Here is a 23,893-nt window from a genome sequence, read left to right as displayed (position 1 = left end):
TAGGAGGTCCAGCACTCCCAGCACAAAATCCATCTTCACCATTCATCATACTATCAACGGTGCAGATTCAACCGGTCCTCGAGATCCATGGATCTCCCAACAAATGCACGTACCCAAAGCCGGCAAAGAAGAGTAAAACACAGTGTTAAAGTCACATTTGATAATTATAAATAAATAGAACTTGTCTTATTCAGAAAAATACAATAAATTAAGGACAGGACTACTGGGCAAACCTAGTTAGTCATGATCATCTGTACATAATTTTTACCTTATAAAACATCAATTCTCATATCAATAAAATTAAATTCACAATACATATATATATATACATAATCCATTCTAAGAACATTGCCATTGTCCAAACCTCTAACATTAATGGAGCCTGAAAAATCCCTTGCATCGTCGCCGGAAAATGACGACGACGACGACCGATCAACGGCCGGCAGCGCCACCGGAGTCGGGAGATCCTACGAGTGCAATTTCTGTAAACGCGGATTTACCAACGCGCAAGCACTCGGAGGGCATATGAACATTCATCGGAAAGATAAGGGCAAGGGCAAGATCAAAATCAAGTCGAAAAATAATATTGAATATGATCGCGACAATCGAGATCACCACTCCGGTGAGTCGAATTATGGGAGTTTAAGGTTCTTTCCGGCCGAGATTTCTTCGATTGGCGATGAGAATCGATTGAGTTATTACAAACTTGGAGGTGGAAGACAGGTGGAGTATCAAATCTACTTGCCATTGCAGCCAAACCCTAATTCCCGAATTCGACATTTTAGCATGATGTCCGAAGGGGCTTTGGATAGGTTTCGAGATGGAAATGAAGGTAAGAATTTCGAGAAGACCGACGTTGATTTAGAGCTTCGCCTCGGCCGTGATTGTCCACAATGATACGTCGATCGATCGATCGAAATATTCGAATGTTAAATTTATTATTTAGTTTCAAGAATTGTATAGAATTAATGCATGCCATAGAAAGACTTGTAATTTGTGTTTGTTTGTTCATTTTAGTTTAGTTGCAACTTGATAAAATTGGATTTTTCATCACATAGACATGTAGTTATTTAGCTAATTCATTGATCTTAATCATTATTTCTTGCAATAGAATTATTTTGTTTCTCAAGCTCCATAATTGGATCTATTTCTCTTTATTGTTTGTTAATACTCCCTCCGTCCCATAACAAAGTATCAATTTTTCTATTTTAGTCTGTCTCATTACAAAGTATCCATTTTCCTTTTTAGTAACGGTACTATCTACCTAACATTATAAATACACTTACAACTTACAATATATTACACAAATGTCATTACATTTATATCACACGTACTAATAAGGTTATTTTAGTAATTTCTACTTTATTCATATTATATCTCAATACAATACTAATATTTCTAAAACTACGCGTAAAAAATAAATAGATATTTATTTATGGGACGGAGGGAGTATAATTTACCTCATCATATTCATATGCATCAACTTTAATATGAGGTCATGTAAGTAGAATTGTAAAACAAGACTTCATTTAGATTTTGGATCGAAGTTTTTAGAGTTCAAAAAAGAAAATAAAAAGTAAATGGTCAAAAGTAAGATATTTTGATATACATAATATTCTAGGAAAAGAAATAAGTATTTGATTTAATATTTTATAAAAAAAAAATAATAATAAATTATTATTTATAAATAGCTGAAAAAGTTTTAAAATTATATATGTAAATAGAGTTTAAGTGTGCTATTCTCAAATTTGTTACTATTTAGCTCGTTTGTTGAGGTAAATGAATCGAATGTAAATCCGTATAAAATTCAACTCATTAGCTCATGGCAGAACCCAAAGTTTGTTTCTAAATGTCAGAGAGTTTGAACCCATAATCTTACAGTGACGAATCTACCCCTACATCGTTAGGTCGTCTCTTCCGGTCACGTAGTGTTTATTAGTATACATTGTGTTGGTTGTTTTGGGAAAAAATTGAATTGTGTATTATTCCTCTACTAACGCAATAAACACTACACACTACATACAGTTTAGTTATTGTATAATACAATAATATGATATATATATATATATATACTAACATTCCTCAAACTTAAGATGGTGCCATAAAATTATATTTTAGTGTAATAAAATAAATAAAAAATAAGTATTTGATTTGATTTTTATGAAAAAAAAAAAAAAAAAAGATTGAGATAGTAAAATCATGGATAAAATTCCACAAGTAAACACTAACTATTGCGATTTTCAATTGACTCTGTTCTATCAATGCTATTTTTCAATTATGATTTTTCAACAATAATAATAAACAGTAAGAAAAACTTTTCATAAAAGTTAAAAAATAAATAAATAAATACTCATTATAAAATATTAAATATTCAATTTAAAATATAATATTTTATACTTTTGATACAATTACACGTACCAAGTAACACAAAAGTGGATCCATCTAAAAATGTTGCATAAACGAGCCATTATTTCAGTTATATCTTTTATTTACACAACATATTAAAAACACACTCCTTTTATTCTTTGATTTCTTTCTATAATAATAATAATAACACATTATTCACCTAATGTGATTTGTTTTGTCGAACTTAGTTTGCAGGGTATTAGGTTCGATCGAGGTTTACTCAGTGCACACTTTCGAGTAGCGATTGCGGATTTCCACGTTATAAAAATAAATAAATAAATAATAATAATAATTCATATCCATAAGGGATGGTTTGGTAGGGAGATAGACTCGTGACCGTGAGGTCATGGGTTCACTGCACTCCAAGGTAGTAGACCTATTTACGGGATACTGAGTTCACACTGGAATGATAGTGATTGTAGGTTCCACTTCTTCAAAAAAAAAGTATAACTTCATCAAAAAAAAAAGTATAATAATAATAATTCATATGTTTTCGATAAATATATATATATATATTATATACCCTACTTAATATGTTAAAATATTTTTTTGATTGAGTTTGAAAATTTTTGATTAAATTTAAATTTAAATTTTAAATAATATATGATAAAATATTTTATAGAAAAAAAAAAAAATCTAGAGATTTGGAGGGTGAAAAAATACACTACTTACAAATAATTACTCATTTATACTCCTCTTGTGGTATTAATATTCTTTTCGTCCTACTTATTTTGTCTCATTTAGCTTAGACAGGTAGTTTTAGGTAGAGTTGGCAAAAATTGATCCAACACGACAACTCGATACGACCCGATACGAAATAATTGGGTTTAGGTAAAAAATTTCAACCCAATTATGTATATGGATTGACACGAACCCGACACGATAATAAACAGGTCGGGTTAGGGTTGAGGCTTTCAACTCGAACCCGACACGACAACCCAATTATAATATATTAATATTGATTAATATATTTATTATATATATAAAATAATCATAATTTAATAAATTTTTTCATAAATTAATTTAAACTAAGTTCAATTTTAAATAATTCAACATAATTTACGCTCAAACTAATAAAAACTAACATAACACGACAACAAAACAAAAAATTATTTAATTTGAATCAAGAAATTAGACTTAATTATGTATACGGGTCAACACGAGTCAACCCGAACCCGACACGATAATAAACGGGTCGAGTTAGGATTGAGTAATTTAACTCGTTTAAAGTATTCAATCCGATACGAATCCGAGACGAATCCACCATTGCCGGCTCTAATTTTAGATACTATGTAATTAATAAATAATTAAAATGTGTATTGGTGAAAATAATTATGATTTAATAAAAATAATTATAGATTAAGATTAAAATAACTAAATAGTTTAATTAAAATAAAAAATATATAAATTATGAATTTTAAAATGCGATTAAAGTGTATAATTATATTTCCAAAAAATAAAATGACAAATTACGTGGGATAAACGAAAATAAAAATAGTAGACAAATTAAGTAGGACGGATAGAATAATATTTTAAGTTAATAAAAATGGTAACATACTTCCTTTGTCAAGGACACAATATTTTAAGTAGAGTAGATCAATAAATTATTAGAAATATAATTATACATCACGGGCCATGTAACAACATGGTCATGTATAATTATACACTGAAATATACATAACTATGTAACAACATGGCCGTGTATAATTGTATATGGTCGTATAACAACATGACAATGTACAATTATACACTAAAATATACATGACCCTTTAACAACATGGCCGTGTATAATTGTATATGGCCGTGTAGTTTCCATTATGTTTACGTCAGCAATTTCCGTGAGATTTTTAACGGTTGAAGCAAAATTGATTGAAATTGTTTATAATGGAAGCAAAATTGATTGAAATTGTTTATATTGAGACTAAAATTGATGAATTTTTTATATTGAAACCAAAATTGATAAATTTCGGTTATATTATGACCAAAATTAATCTTTTTCCATTATTATATTAGGAGTATTTCTTTATAGGGGTAGTATTGTCAGTATTTTAAATATTTTTAGTATTATATCTCAATAAAATATATATACAATATTAATATTATTTTGTAAATAATAAAATTTTATATTATAAAAATAAATAAATTGTAGATAATAAATTTTTATATAATACAAATAAATAAATTGTAAATAATAAACTTATATAATATAAATAAATAAATAATATATTTATATATTTATAATTAATTTACAACTAATTTTATAAGAATAAATTTTTTTTAATATAAATAAGCAAATTTATTTATTAGAAAAGATATAAATAAATAAGTTTTCAATAAATTTGATGAATAAAAGATTAAAAATTAAATTAAATTAATTTGTATTAATTAAATATGTTTTGTTAGAAAAAAAAAAGAAAAAAAAAAAAACGAAAATGGATCGATGGGAATTTTATTAAAATATTGTATTAATAGTAATAATACTGATAATTAGATTAGTAAAAAACCCTAATCCCACAAATAAAATCCCAATTTCTTTCCGTTTCTTTCTTCGTCTTTCTCATTTTGCTTCTTCTCCGCCCCCTTCCTTCTTCTTCTTCGTTGCGTCCGCCTTTCTCCCGGAGACGAAGTCCGCCGCTGCCCGCTGGAACAAACGGTGAGTTTGTTTGTTTTTTTTTTCTCTGGTTCTTCAGCTTCGGTACTTCCACCATATATCAACGAAATCGAGTTTATTTTAACATTTTTGTTGTTCTTTGGCTGAGCGGAGTGGAGGCTGTTTTTTTCGGTATTTCCAGTGGCGAAAATAAAAAATTAAAAAAAAATTGAAGAAATGATTTGTGGCAGTGTACATACGAGCTAGTTGTAAGGTAGGATTTGTAGGTTGGGTTTTGAAATAGTAAAACCACAGTTAAACCATGTAAGTTTACAAGCAACAGATATTGCTTTAATTTTCTGAAGTTGGGATGACATTCATAATCTATACATACATATGCTATCTTGTTCGCTTGCTTGTATTGTACTGTTATTGTGGGGACTAATTTGCTTCATAGGAGTTATTTTGATGCAAATAGAAATTTATGAAGATCAAATGCTAAAGCTTAAATTAAAGGCAGTAAACCTCTGTATAATATGCTTTCTGAAAGATCCTTGAAAAACTTTATCTTGTTCATTTGGCCTCTAAAAGCTGAGTTTAGCTTAAATAATTTTATTATAAATAAAACTACATTGCAATGCAGATGGCTAGGTGGGATGAGATATTATCCCTGCCAGTGCAGAACCCCTCAAACTTGGAGTTCTCTGCCGCCGATCTTGTTTGGTCCAAGGTTGAAGGCTGGCGTGACAAAATCGATAGACTTGCTCTGATTCCATTCTCCAGGGTAGATGATTTTGTTAGAGGGGAATCAAACAATAAAGAGTGCCCTACAAGATTCCATGTTGAGGCGAGGAGGAGACGAACTCCGCAGACAGCTTACAAACCAAAAGTCGATGGAATTCTTGAATACATCATGTATGTATGTTCTTTATCTAGTTAAATTATAATCATATTTTTAATTGTTATTTTCGTAATTACACTTGCTTATCATTTGCATTATCGTTATCCCTATATGCTATATGTAATGTCCTTTAATTAAATGATGAACTACTTTTTAGGTACTGGTGCTCCTTTGGGCCAGATGATCATAGAAAAGGTGGTTCGATTCGTCCAAGTAGGTCTACTTATGTTCCAAAGAACAAATCTTCTGGTAGACCAAATACAAAGAGGGGTTGCACCTGTCATTTTATTGTTAAACGCTTAATTGCTGAGCCGACGGTGGCTCTTATTATATATAATCAAGATAAGCATATTGATAAATCTGGGTTGCCATGTCATGGTCCGCTAGACCAAAAAGCTGTTGGGACTCGTGCCATGTATGCTCCATATATTTCAGAAGAGCTCCGCCTCCGTGTCTTGTCTCTCCTTCATGTTGGGGTCTCTGTAGAAACAATTATGCAGAGACATAATGAATCAGTGGAGAAACAAGGCGGTCCATGTAATAGAGATGATCTTTTGACTCATAGATATGTTCGTCGACAAGAGAGAAGTATTAGGCGATCTACGTATCAACTAGATGAAGATGATGCAGTGAGCATTAACATGTGGGTTGAAACCCACCAAAATAATGTTTTCTTCTATGAAGATTACTCTGATTCTGATCCTTTTACCCTGGGAATTCAAACAGAGTGGCAGTTGCAACAAATGATTCAATTTGGAAATTGCCGTTTACTGGCATATAATCGGAACTTTGGTTCAAATAAATTGAAGGTTTGTTATATTAGCTTTCCATTAAGTGTTCCCAATTATTACTATTTTGAGTCCTAACTGCTCACTCTAGTTCCTTATTATTGTTTTGGCAGTACCCTCTTTGTAGCCTTGTCGTGTTTAACTCAGAAAACAAGGCTATCCCTGTAGCTTGGATAATCACTTCTAGATTTTCGAGTACCGAATCATACAGATGGATGCGGGCACTGTACAATAGAGTTTGTGCAAAAGATCCAACATGGAGATTGGCTGGGATTATTGTGGATGATCCATTGGCAGATATCTTGGCAATTAGGTATGACTTGAATTCATCGTCATTTATATGTTATGCATATGGTTGGTTTCTTTCCTGGGCCATAAAATTAAATTTAGGCAAAATAGCAAAAAACCCTCCCTATGATTTTTTGAGTTTGCTGAAAACCCTCGTGGTTCTAAAACTCCAAAAAATCTACTTATGGTTTGCAAAATGTTGCAAAAAATCCCCCCTCCGTTAGGATTTAACGACGGTTGTATATCATACGCCTGAAATGCGATTTTTGGTCCATAAACTGATATATTTCTGTATAAAATTACTAAAATACCCTAGCTTCTTCCTCATTCTTCTTCCTTCTTCTTCTACATACTTTTAGAATTTAATCTCAATTCAATTTTTTTCATTTTGAATCCGTTAAACACAACCAAATTTGAAATCGATCTCAAATTTATAATACAGTTAATCGACCGAACATAGAGATGGATACAAGAATGTGTAAGTTATCGATTCCTTCTTCCGTTTTACCAAATCCAAAAATTTAAGAAATCAATCTATGAAGAAAGAAAGAATCTGGTGTTGTTGGTTGCAACGGCGTAGGGGAAGAAAGAAGAATTGGAGAAGAAAAATAAAAAAAAAAAGAAAATTAGGGAAAAAGAGAAAGAGAAATAAAAAGGAAATGGGAAAAAGAAAAAGAAAAGAAGTGTTGTCCAGCCCCTTTTTCCACTTCTCTTCTTTTTTCTCTTTCTCTTTTCTTTCCTTCTTCCCTGCTCCAGCCGCTTCTACCCTTCGTCTTCTTTCTCTTCTTATTCTCTAATACGGCGTGAAAAATAATTGAGGAAGAAAAGAAAAATTGAGGAAAAAGAATAAAAGAAAGAGCTGCGCGTGTGAAGAATTTGGATGAGGAAGAAGATGAAAGGAAAAAGTTAAGGGAGAAGAAAGAAGAAAAAAGAAAAGAAAAGAAAAGAAGAGAAAGAAGAAAAGAGAAGAGAGAGAAACAAATTAAAAATATATAAATAAGGGTATAATTGTCAAATTTGATAAAAATTTAACGTCAGTTAGTCAAATTTAGAGAGGGGGAGAGTGTGCAATATTTTGGAAACCACAAGTCGGTTTTTTGTAATTTTAGAACGACGAGGGATTCTCAGCGAATTCGTAAAACCACAGTGAGGTTTTTTTGCTATTTTGCCTTAAATTTATTATAAACATGTTATAGAATGATCATCTTTGAAGATAATCAAAATACGCTAACTGCATAAACGGCTCTTTGGCATAGTGTTCTGGTTCCAAGCACAACTCTAAGGGTGTGTTTGTTTAGAGGTTTGGATTTTGGTTTGGGATTTGAATAGTAAAAATTTTGAATTTGAATAGTTGTATGATGTGATATTTTGAATGTAAGATTAATTTTTAGTATAATATAAAAAGTGAAAAGTAGATGTTTGATTTGATATTTTTGGTGGAAAATTTTTTGATGAATAGTAAAAATTTGGTAAAATGTTACAAACAGACCCACCCTAAAGTTGTTATGGGGAAGTTGTCTTGATTGATATATAGCGAATGAGATAATGTAATATTGACCAAGTTTTTTACTTCAAATTCAGCTTTTGGTCCCTTTTTTTTTTATATTTAACTTTGGTGTCAAGTACTTTGTGGTATAAACCATTTTTGAATGTGTTTGTAGGGAAGTCTTTCAATGCACAGTATTGATATCCTTTTGGCGTGTTCGCCATGCATGGCATAAAAATTTGATGACAAGATGCTCGGAGATAGAAATGCAAGCCGAAATAGCAAAACATCTAAGTCCTGTGGTTAATGATATTCGCAAAGGATCTGTTCATGCGTTTGAAAATTTCATGGAAGACCTTGTCGATGCAGCCGAGTTCATGGACTACATCAAGGCAGTTTGGCATCCAAGGATAGGTATCTCTAATTCAATAAACCATAGCTTATACTGTTTTGTCTCACGAATTTAAGTTAAAAACTCTACTCTCTTTAATTAAACTCTTAACAATGTGGCTCTACTATCTTGCCATTTCAAATAATAACTAAAACTATCGAAAAATCTGAACTAGAAATATGAACTCCTATTCGCACTCTTATATGATTGTTATTATTGACCAGATATGTGGGCGAACGCATTGACGACTCTTCCTCTCGCCAGTCTAGAGACCTGCGCAGCTATGGAATTTTATCACAGCCAGTTGAAGCTTAGGTTACTGAACGAAAGAGGCCAACAAGCATACCAGCGCGCCGATTGGCTTGTTGATAAGCTTGCCACAAAAGTGCATTCTTATTTTTGGCTCGACGAGTACTCAGAAAAAGAGGATTTTGCTCGATACTGGAAAGATGAATGGATGAGTGGTCCAACAGCATGGAGAAAATCACAAAGTATTCCAGATTCCCATGTGATCGTCGAAGGTAAGTGCGCTAAAGTTACCGAGCTCGTAGATACGGTAAATACATGCCATATAGTATGGAACCCCGGTTCAGAGTACGCAATCTGCGACTGCGACTGGGCGAAAATGGGGAACTTGTGCGAGCATGTTTTCAAAGTAATGAAACTTTGTCGCAAGAAAAGAACCGTCGCCCCATCCGTCAGCATGCTCCAGTACAGCCAGGCGTTAATGAATATGTTACGTTGCCATCCTTTCGACTCTATGGTTCGCGATCATGCTGTTACCTTAGCTGCCTGGTTACAGGTGCAGTTAAATGTACAAATTGATACGGAAAGCACCGAGGAAGATGAAGAAGTACAGGTTAACTCCGTAAGCTCCCAAGATGAAGAAAATGGTACAGAGCAGAGAAGTATGGAAATCGAAGCATCTGTAGGTAATCCTGATAGAGTTGTATGTGCTGTGAACTTAAGTCCTAGTAAGGCTGCGTTAAAGCGCAAACGTATGGAAATAGAAACAGAAGTAGTAAGTGATTTCGATAGAATAATACCGGAGCCAGAAACAGAAGCCGGTGGTGATTTCGATAGAATAATCCCGATCCCAATCCAGAACAATAAATCCTATGAAAGTAGCACGGCTCCATGAGAGTCGTTTGAGTTTCGTTGTTGATAATGTAGCAGATATAACTGTTAAATTAACCGAGTATCTCATGAGCCAAGCTCGGGTCGGTCGGTCGTTCTACCTGTACAACTTGTTGCCTAAGTCTAAAAGAAGGCTCATGTTGAAGTAAATCACGGGATGGGAGAGCATTCTCTATTCAAATTGAAGGAGTTCAAAACCTCGAATCTTCACTGAATCAGTTTAATCGGAATTCAATTCGATTTGCTCCGAAAGTTTCTGTGATTTTCGAGGGTTTGTTGTGTTGTTGACGTTGATACGTGCATTGTTTTGAACTATGATAGCGGATGATGTGAAGAAGGCTTCTGAATCAGAAATAAAGGCAGCAGCAGAAGAGGCAACACTCTCCGACGCTGCTGAATCCGCTCCTGTGCCAGAATCTGGTGGTTTTCTCCACTTTCTTATTTATCAGATCTACATAAAGCTGCTGCTGTGGCTGTCAGAGGAGATCTCTCAGCAATGTATTGTCTGCCGTTCTCGAAAATCAGTATGTTCTTATTTTCTATATTTGGACTGGTTTCAATGGCTGAGGTTTATATTACGTTGTTTATATATTAGAAGTGAACTGTATTTATGTGTGTTTTTGTGAGGGTTTCTTAGATTAGAAATGTAAGCAGAAGACGAGATATATGTGGATCTACAATTCGACACCGTGACGTCATTAATAGTTCTAGTGTTAATCATGGCACACATTTTAGTCTGTCTTAGAAATTGCATTTTCGATGGTGACTGCTTACTAGTTGTTGGAGAGTCAGAGACCATGAGGAAAGAATAATATGGTTTCAATTCATTGTAGATATTTGATGCGGAGAGTTGAAATGGATTACATTCACAGATAGTGGCTGACATTTTTCCTTCCCATTCTACAATGGAAATGGAATGAATTTGTTGTGTAGAAATTATAATCAGGTTTTTGTATTTATTTCTATTTAAATTAGTTGCTAATAGAGCTTTTCCCTTTTTGAGTCTGACTAGTTTAAGAGCTAGGTGAACTATTTAGCGTCGGATCTTAGACAGAAATGGCTGTTTATTTACATCTACTATACCCGATTGGCTTCTTTCGTTATTGTTTCTGCTAAATTTGTATGAGTTTCTTTAGGTGTTTGATTGTGTTGCATTCTGGGTTGTGGTGTTTTTTCCTCTTAAATGTAGGCCGAAGACTCAGAATCTTCTATAGACGAAGGTAAATAAGGGTCTAAGATTGTATTTTCTATGTTATTGCTATTGCTATATTGAACTATTTGTCTTCCAATTATCGTAAGCGAGTTTCACTCTGTAAATGCCAGGGTTCGAAAGTTTTGGACACATCAGTGGAATCATTTGCTTTAGGAGCTCGGGAAGGAAATGAAAATGCTTGAAAAGGGTGAGATGCTTTAGCCCCTACATGTCTCGGTAGTGGCATTATGTTATTATTTATGTTCTGCGGGGACATCGTACTTACCCACCCTATAATCTTTCTGATATTATTATTTAGTCTTGAAACACGTTCTTTCACCCGACTACTTTACTGATCCCGCATTCATCTTATTTATTTGGTTCATCGTGCTAAAGGGTATGGTAATCTTTTTGAAATGATTGACATGACATGATCATCGTATATGATAGTATTTCATGGATCATATGATATGCAGACTTATATTTTGGTTTCTTTCCTATTTTTCTCAAGTTCTTGTATGGATGAGTCGATTCAAATGAGTATTCGAGCGGAGAAAAAGTCTAATGGATGAAGATCAATTGTTTGAAGAAAAATACATTTGACAAGTGCGTTTATACTTTTATATATACGGGAGGTATTTACAGTTCAAAAGTATTCATTGTCTAGCCATTTATTTTAATTTCGAACTAAAATTAGTGTATTGTTGACAAAACGGGCACTAGTATTAGTACAAATTTAATTTTGAACTAAAATTAGTATGTTGTCGACAAAATGGGGATTAAATCTGGCACGAAAAACCTGTGTTTGGATTTTTAGATATAAAATTTTTTGGGCTGTATGGCCCATTGCAAAATCGGGTTGGACCGGTTCGACATGAAAAACACAAAAAAAAAACTAGGCCACTTTCCATTATTTCACGGATGCTTCTTGATCATCACATTCATGTTGGTAAATAAAGTTTGTTTGGTACGAAATTTCCATATTTGGCTATTGATGTATATATAAAATTTAAATTTAAAATTAAATAGAACATAATGTATAAACATGGAAATATTGTTCATGAGAAAATTGACACTGATGTTTTGTTGATAAAAAGTTTTCAGGCAAGTATCACAGAGTAATTTAATATTCATTTCTGTGTGTCAACTTTATTTTTTTTAATTTTCTAAGTTAAATTATTTTATTATTAAATTTTCTAAAAATTAAAAAGTTAATATTTAATTATTATTTTCTTTTCAATTTTATTTACAACAAATGCTACTATTTTTATTATATTTTTTCCTTTTCATTTATTTAATTTCTAACTAAAATTTTAAAAATACCTTTAATTACTTTTGGTATTTATTATTTTTGTGAAATATATATTTTTTTAATGTATAAGAGTTGTAATTTGTAAATATATTGAAGAAGGAAAAGAAACTAATTTTATTTATTTTTATAATATTTTATTACATAATTAAAGAAACTTTGGATTAGAATTGGAGTTGTTTGGTTACCATCTATTTGAGATTTATTTAATGGCAAAAATATTTAATTCATTTGTGATTTGAAAAATATGACCCATTCTTACTGTTCATTCAAATTGTATAATATTTTTTTATATTTTTAAATATTGTACAAAATTTTCTTTTTAGGATATTATGTACAATATTTTCAAAATTACAAATTTAATATAATTTTTAAGAGATTTTGTATAATAATTCTTAAAACATAAGAAAGTCTTATACAATTTCTAAACTAATGCAAACTTTTCAAAATATATGTGAATTATAAGAAATTTTACTATGTTTAATTAATTTTTATTTAGTTTATGATAATGATATACTATATATATAATTAAAATAAGTATATATATATATATATACATGTTCTAAAAATTATATTCCAAATAAAAGATATATATGAATACCATTATATAAAAAATAAAAAATTTAATAATGTAAATAAATAATATATATTTATATAAAACTAACATAACTGATTTTATAAATATACATAAAATTGCAATGTAAATTAATAATTAATTAATGCAAATATGAGAGTTTTTTTTTTTCTTTTACAATTAACTTTTTGATAATACATATATGAATTAACTGTAATTGTGACGACATATTTACTTTTTATATTTTTTTAATTTATTATATATATATATTTGAGTGAATATGTTATTTATATTAAATATAAAAAATCATTGTTGATAATATAAAAAAAAATATTTTTATTGAATGTTTTTTAAGAAGATAGATGACATATAATATATATTATGGAAGTTTGTATATATATATATATATATTTTAATATTTATATTGGGGTACAAACCCAAGTCCACATCGGAAGTTGGGAAGAAAATTCTACGCTTTATAAACCCCAAGTGAATTCCATTAGGACGAGACATTTTGGAGGATATCCAAAAATAAATCCGTACGGGCTCAGCCCAAAGTTTTGTATAAACCTTATATCAGTAACGATGTGCGAGAACAAACTTCTGCATACTTTTAGAAAAGTGAAAATGCATATAAGTTCGTCCAAATAATATTTATTTTTTGCGTCATTATACTTAACATATTTATCTTAGATACTAATGGAAGTACTTTTGCAATACTCTATTTTTTTTAAAAAAATAAAAATTCTCTAAATTTTAAATTTTCTCCAACCCACTCTATTTTTTTTCTCTAAAAAAAATATTTCATATATATTCCTTATTTTACACAATTACATAACTTTTATTAACTTTTATTATTTACATATTAATCCCAATAATATTTTCTTATTAATTATAATATAATATAATTTTATATTATTTAATATTTTAATATAACATATATATTGTAATATAAATACATATATCTAATTTATAATTTATAAAATAATACAAAATAAAAAATTTTGGGATAAAAAAAAATTAAAAAAAAAAACCTTATCATCTATTTTCTAGAGAATGCAAGGAACACTGTATATTTCCAAAAATGAAGAAAGAAATGGAGCTGGTTTGGGGATTTTGCTCCAATAATGGAGTATTTCTTCAAATTTAAAGTCGGTTGGAGAAGCCCTCGTTGCAATGGAAAGTATAAGAATTGTTGCGGTTAGGGTGCACTGTTTTGATTTGATCAAATTAGTATACTAATTTTATGTAATTAGCAAATCATAATAAAACATATAATATATTATCAAATTAGCATATTAATTCGAAATAATTAGTAAAGCATCACAACACATATAACAAATATTGTGTTGTATAGAAAAACGTGTTCTGCAGGTTAAATATGTGTCGAAATCAGTATATATTATATTCCATACAATTATATAATGTGTTATGTTATATATTGTATCAATATTTGATGTGTGAATATGTTGTGTTGTAGAACTTATTTATTGTATTATTGTGTTAAAATAAAAATGTATTGAGTTGAAATCAGAATTATATTTTGGTACTTATAATTATAAAATATGCTATGTGTTATATATTAGATTAATGTGTTACTTTCTTATAAATATATATTGATTTGAGCAAATAATTAATTTGACTCAATCAATAAGGTAACCGAAACGTTGAAAAATACATGAATTTCTTTATTTTATTTATAGAATTATATATTAACTTTGAAATTTTATTTAAATAATAATTTGAATATAATATTTTATTAAAAAATGATGAGAATTTGAATAAAAAATAAAATAAAATGAAACCAAGGTATATGTGTTTCATTGCTCATTGTTGTGAACATTATGACCACTCAATTTACTAAAATAATATCTTTTGATGCCTTGTATGTATCTTAATGTTGTCACACATCATTTGATTGAAAAGAATAAGAATCAATTATTATATTATGTTAAATCTATAAATATATCAAGAATTTAAAAATATTTAGATAATCCGGACATGATACTCTACTGTTATGATAATGAATCCATGCACAATTTTAAAAATGTATTTATTTTAGTATTTTAGTTTGATATGTTCTTTTAGTTGATTTATGAAAAATTATTTTAATAATATAAAAAATGATATTTTATATTAAATTCTTGATTTTTCGTAAAAATTATAGTATTATTCATTCCGTTTCATATACAGAGTAATGTTTGTTTTTTGCACGTAATTTTTTAATATTAGTATTATATTGAGTTGTAGTAAAAAAGACGAAAATACTTTTATTAATATTGTGTAATATAAAGGTTGTGACATTTGTGTAATATATTGTAAGTTTGAAGGGTATTTATTATGATAAGTAGGTAGTACAATTACTAAATTAGAAAATTGTACTCTTGTTTTGGGATGGACGAAAATTGAAAATAAAACCCTTCTTATGGACGGAAAGAGTATATAAATTATTTATATTATGTAGATTTATGTATATGATATTTTTTTAATTAATATTTATTAAAATTTATATCCGCAATCATTTGTTGGATGAACAAACTTTATTTATCACTTTACCGCCATCATCTTTAATAAATTTCTATTTGATTTCAAAATCTTTCTATTTCGATATGATTTTTGTGATTCTATGTTAAATTGGAGAGGAATGTTACGATATATTATGATATATTTCTAAAAATATTTAAGTATATACAACTTTATAATCATTAATATTTTAATAGTAAAAATATTTGCAAGAATTTAGTTGTAATTTAAATATTACAACATATATTTGAGAATTCACTGTAAATATATGGATATATAATCTAATGAATGAAACTTTTAAAACAAAATAAACAAAAATCATTTAAAAAAATAACATATTAAAACCGAAATACTTGAAAAGGAAAATCAAATCAAAACCAAATAAAGAAAAAATATAGAAGAGATGTTGGTCTAAGAATATAAGGCGAATGATAATCCATTATTCATTTATTCTTCATTTTTTAATTAACATAATTAAGCATAATGTGCGTTTAATCCAACTTAAAATTTCTTTTTTACACAATTTTCTAATTAATATTATATTATTACAGGGTAAACTGGACCACCTTATCATTTTAGTCCCGTAAGTGGAACATGTCGCAAATTAGTCCCATAACTGAAAAATTTTCGATGTTTTAATCCTCCAGCGCCGGAGACGTCCGCGTGGCTCGCCGGAGGCCACGTGTCCGCCAGGACAGGGACACATGGCGGACACATAGATTTTTTTATTTTTTTTTAAATTTATTTTTCATTTATTTTAAATTTTATTTGCTTTTTTTAATTTTTTTATTTGGTCCAATTGAAAAAAAAATAAAGAAAATTAAAAAAACTGAAAAAAATAATATAAAATTCACGTGTCCGTCAGGTCAGCGAGACCTGGCGGGACACCTGGCGGACACGTGGCTTCCGGCAAGCCACGCGGGGCATCTCCGACGCCGGAGAACTAAAACAACGAACATTTTCCACTTATTGGACTAGTTTGCGACAGGCTCCACTTACAGGACTAAAATGATAAAGGGGTCCAATTACGAGACTAAAAAAACAGTTTATCCAAAATAATATAATACATATACACATCACCCATACGGCAGCTGTTAGAATTCAGTACGATACATACTATGCTAGTAGACAATACACAAGGGAGTGTTTACTTGGAATAATTGAATTATAATAGTAAGGATTATTTCAATAAATTAAATAATTAAATAATTATAATGTTTATTTTAATAGATTAAATAATTGATAAAATTGTATTATGTTTATTTGTTCAATTATGTGATATGATTATTTTTTTTTACACAAAATACTCTTCGTAATCTTATTATAAATTATATAATTTTTTTATACATTTTTTTCTTTCTTTGTATAGCAATGTAATATACAATAATCTATTAAAATATAATTGTGATATCTTTATGATATCTAATTTTTTAATTATAAATTAAATATATTTAATTTTATCTTCAAAATTAAAAAGTAATTTTTAGCAATATAATATATTTCATTCTTATCACTTTATATTCCGTTGTTAAGATAAAAATATATATAATTACTTTTCAAATTATTCAAAATAAATTTAAAATAAATATTAAAGAAAAATATTATTATATTCATATGAAATAATTCTAATATTTTTTCACTATAATTTTTATCAAATAAATTACTACAAACACTTATTTTTCTAACAAAATTACTTCAATAAACTCATATTACTAAAGTGTAAGTTATTGATATTTTTATACATTCAAATATGTTTGATACTTACTTATATAGTTGATGAATTACCACAAAAACTTAAAACTACTACGTACGCGTGTGAATAAGAACTGAAAATTGCCCGAATAACTGTGGGAAAAGAAAATATGCATGAGAGTGAAAGAAATGGAATGGATATGACAAAAAAAAAAAAGTTAAGAATAAGGGTAGTATAATAATTTTATTAAGTTGTATTAAATAATATTAGGGTGTTTGATTAGATTAATAATCTTTTTAATTGATATTAGTGTATCGGTCCTACGATTATCTTGGGCCTGAATATATTAAAGTAAACATGATATTAGGTCGGATAAAATAATATTATCCGACCTAATCCTTCAAAGTAAACGCCCCTCATATATATTAATATAATATAAATAAAATATATGAATTAACTGCACATAATATAATCTCACACATCACATACAATATTACGATATGTAATAAAAACACATTATGTTTGTATATTTTATATATTTTGATTCTTTTTCCTTTTAAAAAAAATTAACACTGTAGTTATTCCTAACTTATATGTAACGTTAACAAGCATGGATTAGCTGTTGATCCGGTAGTGTTGATTTGACCGGATCAGCATATGTCATACGAGTGGCCAACATATATTTATATATATTTCAGCATATTTATAATACAATATATGTTATATTATAACTTAGTATATGATATGCTATAAGATATATAACATGTGTATTATGTAAAATATATGTTGTTTGTATGACATATGTTGATCTGGTCAAGTCAGTACCATGTTGACACTACAAAAAAAATAGTATATTTGTAACGAAATTCCGTTCCTAAAGTTCACGTAGCTAACGTAATTCCTTCTCTAATTCCGTCCCTAATATTATTAGTAACGGAAAAAGTGGATTTAAGAACGAAAAAATTTCGTTACAAAATTGATATTTTTTTGTAGTGTGACTTGGCGAGATCAATACATGATCCACAACCAATATTAACATATTTGCACCCAATGTGCAATTGAATTTTGAGGGTTTTACATACACAAATTTGAATAATGTATTTTCAAAATTTCAAACTTGTATGTTGGACAGGTGCTAGGCCAACTTCCGTGAATGAGTCGGTGCCAGACCATCCGATGTTGAATATAAGTTAAGATGAATTTAATAAACTATTTATGTAAAAAATGTGCAAATTCATTTTCGGAAGTCTTATTGAAAAAACTCTAAAGTTAAGCGTGCTTGTTCTAGAATACTTTGAAGATGGGTGATTCTTTGAGAAGTCTCTCAGGATTCTGACATGCTCGGCTTCGCATGGCTTACGGGTCGAAATGTCACAATAATAGTCACAAGTTCATGCAAATGAACGGCTTCGCATGGCTTACGGGTCAAAATGTCACAATAATAGTCATAACTCTTACAAGTTCATGCAAATGAACAAATATATGATGATTCGTAAAAATACTTTTTCTGGGCTTTTAGTTGTAGATGAACAATTAGATCCAATTCATTTATGTATGAAATGATGTACATTAAATGAAGTATGAACGATTAACTTCTATTGTAGAAAATTATTTTTTCTAGTGGAAGTTTAATTTCAAGTTAAAAATGAAACGTAAAGAAAGCTTATGATCTTTTATAAGTATTGGCTTTTGGAATGAAATGGATCTTCAAAATAGGGAATGAAATGCATGTTTGTGCTACAATACAAGTAATTCAAATATGAAAATTAATTATTCAAACATACAAATCCCTTCTTCATTATGATGAAATTGTGGTCATTGGCCTCTGAAATATACAATATAACATGTTGATAACAAAATATCATGAATTTATACAAATGACATTCGATAAAATCTCAAAGTAGCCTACAAATATTGTTTATCTATGAGCAACATATGAAAAATTTATTCGATAGAATTCTATAATTCTTTGCACTTGATGGTTTATCTCGTCAGTAAGATTACATAAGAAGAAAACAAACTAAACAAACTAGGCAACCATCATATAAGGACAATTTAAACAAAAATAAAGATGAGGACAAAGATATAAAATCAATAACTCAACTTTTAGCATTTACAACCAGCTCAAACACATATCAACAAATATATCCTTAAATTCTGGATACGAAGGCTTATCATGAGGATCCCATATTTTTGCAAAATTATTATCATATAGGTAGAGGAGAACCCTTGGACCAGCAACAAAAACAATCTTAGTTTTAGAAAAATAAGAAAAGAAATTATACCATCTAGGTTAAATCCACAAAAAATCCCTTATTTTGATCCATATTGTTGAATATTTCTTTACATAATATTGAAGGTCTCTTTCATTGTTGTTTAAAACTATCAGCGTATTTGCTTTCAACTTAAATTATTTTTAATATGATTTAGTTTTGAGTAAAAACGTACTCCCTCCATCTCATATCTATGTATCTTATCCATTTTTATTTTTTTTGCACAAAGTTTAGAAATATTAGTATTATATTGGGATGTAGTAAGAATAAAGTAACAATAACTAAAATAACCTTATTAGTATTGTGTGATATAAAGATAATGATATTTTTGTAACATATTGTAAATTGTAAGGATATTTGTAATGTTAAGTATATAGTACAGTTACTAAAAAAAGAAATTGATACTTTGTTATGAGACGGATCAAAATAGAAATATGGATAGGTTTTTTAAAGACGGAGGGAGTATTATTTTTTAATAAAATATTGACAAAATACACAAAACCCACTTGTGTTTTTACGAAACTGCGTCAATTCTCCCGTACTTTCAAAATTGTATTAGACTTTCTCATGATTTCATAAACTTTGGGCCTAACCCACTCGGTCATATTAATTTAACAGTGTTTGATCTACATGTGTTCAAACTACGAATTAGATTCAAAATCTCTATTTTTAAAACCTCTGAAATTACAAATATGTTTATTTATCTTATATTTAGCCTCACAAAATAGTAAAAAATTCTTATAAACACGTGAAAACAACTGCTTTTTAATATATTTATTGTTCATTGAGGCTAAATATAAGAAGTATGAATATATTTGTAATTTCAAAGGTTTAGAAATGAATATTCTGAAACTCACGTAGTTTGATGTATGAAGGTCGAACACCAATAAGAACTATCGAGGGGGTTAGACACAAAGTTTATGAAATCATAAGAAACTCTGATATAGTTTTGGAAGTATATAAAATTTGATGTAATTTCGTGAAACCACAAGTTGATATTGTACTATTTTGCCTAAAATATTTTAAAAATAACAAAGTTAAATATTTTAATAATACTTTATAATTTTTTTATAACTAATAAAAACTCAAAAAAAAAAAAATTCTAAACATTAAAAGAACAAAACCAAGATATTTAGATAAAATTATTTATAACTCCCATGTGATTTGAAAACTCGATGTTATTTCTTTATGTACTTTAAAAATTGCATAAACTCAATGTTGCACCAAACCCCCAAATATATGTACTTAATGTTGTTTATTTACCACGCGCTCATGCTATGAGTTATGGTGCGTTACAATAAGAGAATCCACTTGAAAGTCTAAATTTATCTATTTACTTTTCAACACCTTAAATTCTGACATAAGAGGAGATCGAGGATGAAGAAGTTGGATTCTTATGGTATGTTGTTGTTCCTTGTACCAATTTAAAAGATAGTTATAACATCCTTCATTGTTTGAGGGCGTGAATGACTTCGAGGTAATTTTTTTCACCATAATTTGAAGCAATTGACATTCTTTACAAACTTCAAGTATCATCGACTATAAAAAAATACAATAATTATTTTCAAAATTTAGAATCTTCTAAAAAATCATAAAACCTACAGTAACATTGACAAAATAGAAGTGATATTATTAAAAAAAAAAAAACAAAAAGAAAGTGATATTTTTCACTGGAGAACAAAAATCAAATGGGAAGTTTCAACCATTAGTGATTTCAACCAATACTTACCGATTTGGTATTGGATTTTTTCAATTGTAAGAGAATGTCCATTGTGCTAGATCAGCTTGTTTAATTTTTATAAGATTTACCAAAAAATATAGTGATTTTTTAATGATATAAATGTTGGAAATGAATAGGTAGGATAAAGTTCAATGAAAGAAACCATAATGAAGTTTGAAGTTTGAAGTAGGGAGGAGTGAAAGGTATGCGGTAGAAATGAGAAAAATGTCCGAAATTCGAATATTCAATCCGAATCAAACTGAAAATTGACTTTTGGATTTTCAAATCAGTTCAAATTGAAAATTTTAGAAATTTTAAAAATTTAGACCGGTGTACTAAAAATCCGATCAAATTCGAAATCTGAATTATAATATATATTAATATTTTAATAAAAATATTAAATATATAAAACTCAAAATTATTAATTATATATTAATATACTTATTATTATTATAATAAAAATTTTAAAATAAAATAAAATATAAAATATGATTAATCAATTCACAAACAAACGCATATGACAATTCAACTTGAAAAAAAAAAACAATAATTTCAAATTTACCTAATTCACAAACAAACCTCAATTTTTCTTCTAGATTGAACAAGTTTAAATAATGTTAGGAGTTAGAAAATATATCAATTAAGAGTTTATTGTACTTATATGTTCATATTGGATGAAATTCAGTATAATTGATATAAGAAGCAACAATTGCATTTGAGAAGGCTTTTTCTAGGTTTGATATGCTAAATTCGATGTGTAGAATTGATTATGAATCTAATGACATGGTGCTTAATAAGGATTATTGGATGAAGACAAAAAAAAAAAATAATGAATTTTTTTAGGATTTTCTATGAGGTGACTAATTGTAGAATTTTTGGGTCTCCATATATTAACTCAAATTTGTTTCTTAATGAGATTTATAAAATACAAATTTTATTTAAGACTTTTATAGAATGTTACATTATGAATTAAGTAAATTGAACAACAACATGAAAGAAAAGTTTAACAAATATTAGGGAGATCCAAATAAGATGTCGAATAACGTTGAATTATTTGACGATACATCTGAAAACAATCATGCACCCTATATTATCTTTTGAAAATACTACACATGATGGCGTTGGAGATTATGGAACTTTTCAACCTATTTTCAATCCCAATATGAGAAAGAAAAACCATGTAAAAAAGATCAAATGTTTGAAATTATTTTCAACATTTTATAGATAAAAAACGAAAGAAAAAGCTAAGTGTGTGCACTGTGGGTTTTGCGGTAAATCTAAGAATGAGACTACTACACTAAATTTTCATTTGAAGAAAAAATGCAAATATGTCTCAAGCATAAATCTTAAGCAATCAAAATTAATTTTACCATTCGAAAAAAGTTTATATCTTAGTGCTTGTAATTTTGATTAAGAAGTTATGAATGTCTTAGCTCATATGATTATTATTGATGACTTATATTTTAAGTTTGTTGAAAGAAAAAAATTCTACTATTTTATTTTTAAGGCTTGTCCTAAATTTAATATTCAATCTAAATGAACAATTTCACGTGATTGCTTTAAGTTGTATAAGGATGAAAATAAATAAAAATTGTTGATGATATTGTTTAATTCTAAAAATTAAAGAGTGTGTCTTATTGATGATACATGCACTTCTACTAAAAAATTAAATTATATGTGTTTAATATCTCACTATATTGGTAATGGTTGGAAATTGGTAAAAAATATTATCAATTTTTGTCCAATTTTTAATCATATGGGTAGATACATTACTTGAAATGTTGAGAAATATTTACATAATTGTTGTGTTGAAAAAGTGTTCAATAACGTTATTGTTGATAATGCTTTATCGAATGATGTTGCCCTAATTTTTTCTAAAGAAATTATCAATCAATAGGGTGAAAATATTAAAAATTATAATTATATGCACATGAGATGCATTGTTCATATATTCAATTTGGTGGTGCAAGATGGTTGAAATAGATTGAATATTTTGTGAAAAAAATTAGAAATGTTATTCAATTTGTTACTTACTCGAGATCTAGATTGAACAAGTTAAAATAATATTATGAGTTAGAAAATATGTCAATTAATAGTTTATTGTGGTTATATGTTCCTATCAATGGAACTCATCGTAGTTGATGTTAGAAGCAATATTTGCATTTGAAAAAATTTTCTTTTCTAGGTTTGATGTGTTAAATTCAATGTATATAATTGATTTTGAATCTAATGACATTATACTTAGTAAGGATAATAGAATGAAGACAAAAAAAAAAAATGATGAATTTTTCGAGGATTTTATATGAGATGATTTGTAGAATTTTTAGGTCTTTATATGTTACCTCTAATTTGTTTTTTAATGAAATTTATAAAATACAGATCTTAGGAAAGACTTTTAATAAGGTTACGATAGTGAATTAAGTAAAATATCAAACAAAATGAAAGAAAAGTTTAGCATATGTTTGGGAGATCTAAACACTACAAAAAAATATCAATTTTGTAACAAGATTTTTTCGTTCTTAAATCCACTTTTTCCATTACTAATGATATTATAGACGGAATTAGGGACGGAATTACGTTAGCTATGTGAACTTTAGGAACGGAATTCCGTTACAAATATAC

At 28.5% G+C, this 23,893-nt stretch overlaps 2 protein-coding genes across 8 annotated transcripts; both read left to right on the top strand.

The window, feature by feature from the left end:
* The first annotated feature begins 375 nt into the window (after positions 1-375).
* LOC127248097 (transcriptional regulator TAC1-like) lies at positions 376-897 on the top strand. The gene has a single exon (XM_051270283.1). It carries the CDS (start codon positions 376-378, stop codon positions 895-897), a length of 522 nt encoding a protein of 173 aa, XP_051126240.1.
* Positions 898-4,938: 4,041 nt separating this feature from the next.
* Positions 4,939-11,912, top strand: LOC127249509 (uncharacterized). 7 transcript variants are annotated; one of them, XR_007838391.1, is made up of 10 exons: positions 4,939-5,059; positions 5,640-5,911; positions 6,055-6,706; positions 6,799-6,998; positions 8,635-8,873; positions 9,075-9,782; positions 10,309-10,511; positions 11,124-11,207; positions 11,311-11,387; positions 11,691-11,911. XR_007838391.1 is itself a non-coding variant. In XM_051272342.1 (10 exons), the coding sequence occupies exons 2-9, from the start codon at positions 5,640-5,642 to the stop codon at positions 11,370-11,372; spliced, it is 2,367 nt and encodes a 788-aa protein (XP_051128299.1). In that variant the 5' UTR covers positions 4,939-5,059; the 3' UTR covers positions 11,373-11,387; positions 11,691-11,912. The 7 variants fall into 7 exon arrangements, 6 of the variants coding, with proteins under 6 accessions (XP_051128299.1, XP_051128302.1, XP_051128293.1 ...); XM_051272342.1 differs by having other exon boundaries at positions 11,177-11,207; positions 11,691-11,912; XM_051272345.1 differs by lacking the exon at positions 11,124-11,207 and having other exon boundaries at positions 11,691-11,912.
* The last annotated feature ends 11,981 nt before the right edge of the window (positions 11,913-23,893 follow it).

This window comes from Andrographis paniculata, unplaced genomic scaffold (genome assembly GCF_009805555.1).
Source record: "Andrographis paniculata isolate CXL003 unplaced genomic scaffold, ASM980555v1 Contig11END, whole genome shotgun sequence".
Taxonomy (NCBI): Eukaryota; Viridiplantae; Streptophyta; class Magnoliopsida; order Lamiales; family Acanthaceae; genus Andrographis; species Andrographis paniculata.
This window is presented reverse-complemented; position numbering and strand designations above follow the sequence as displayed.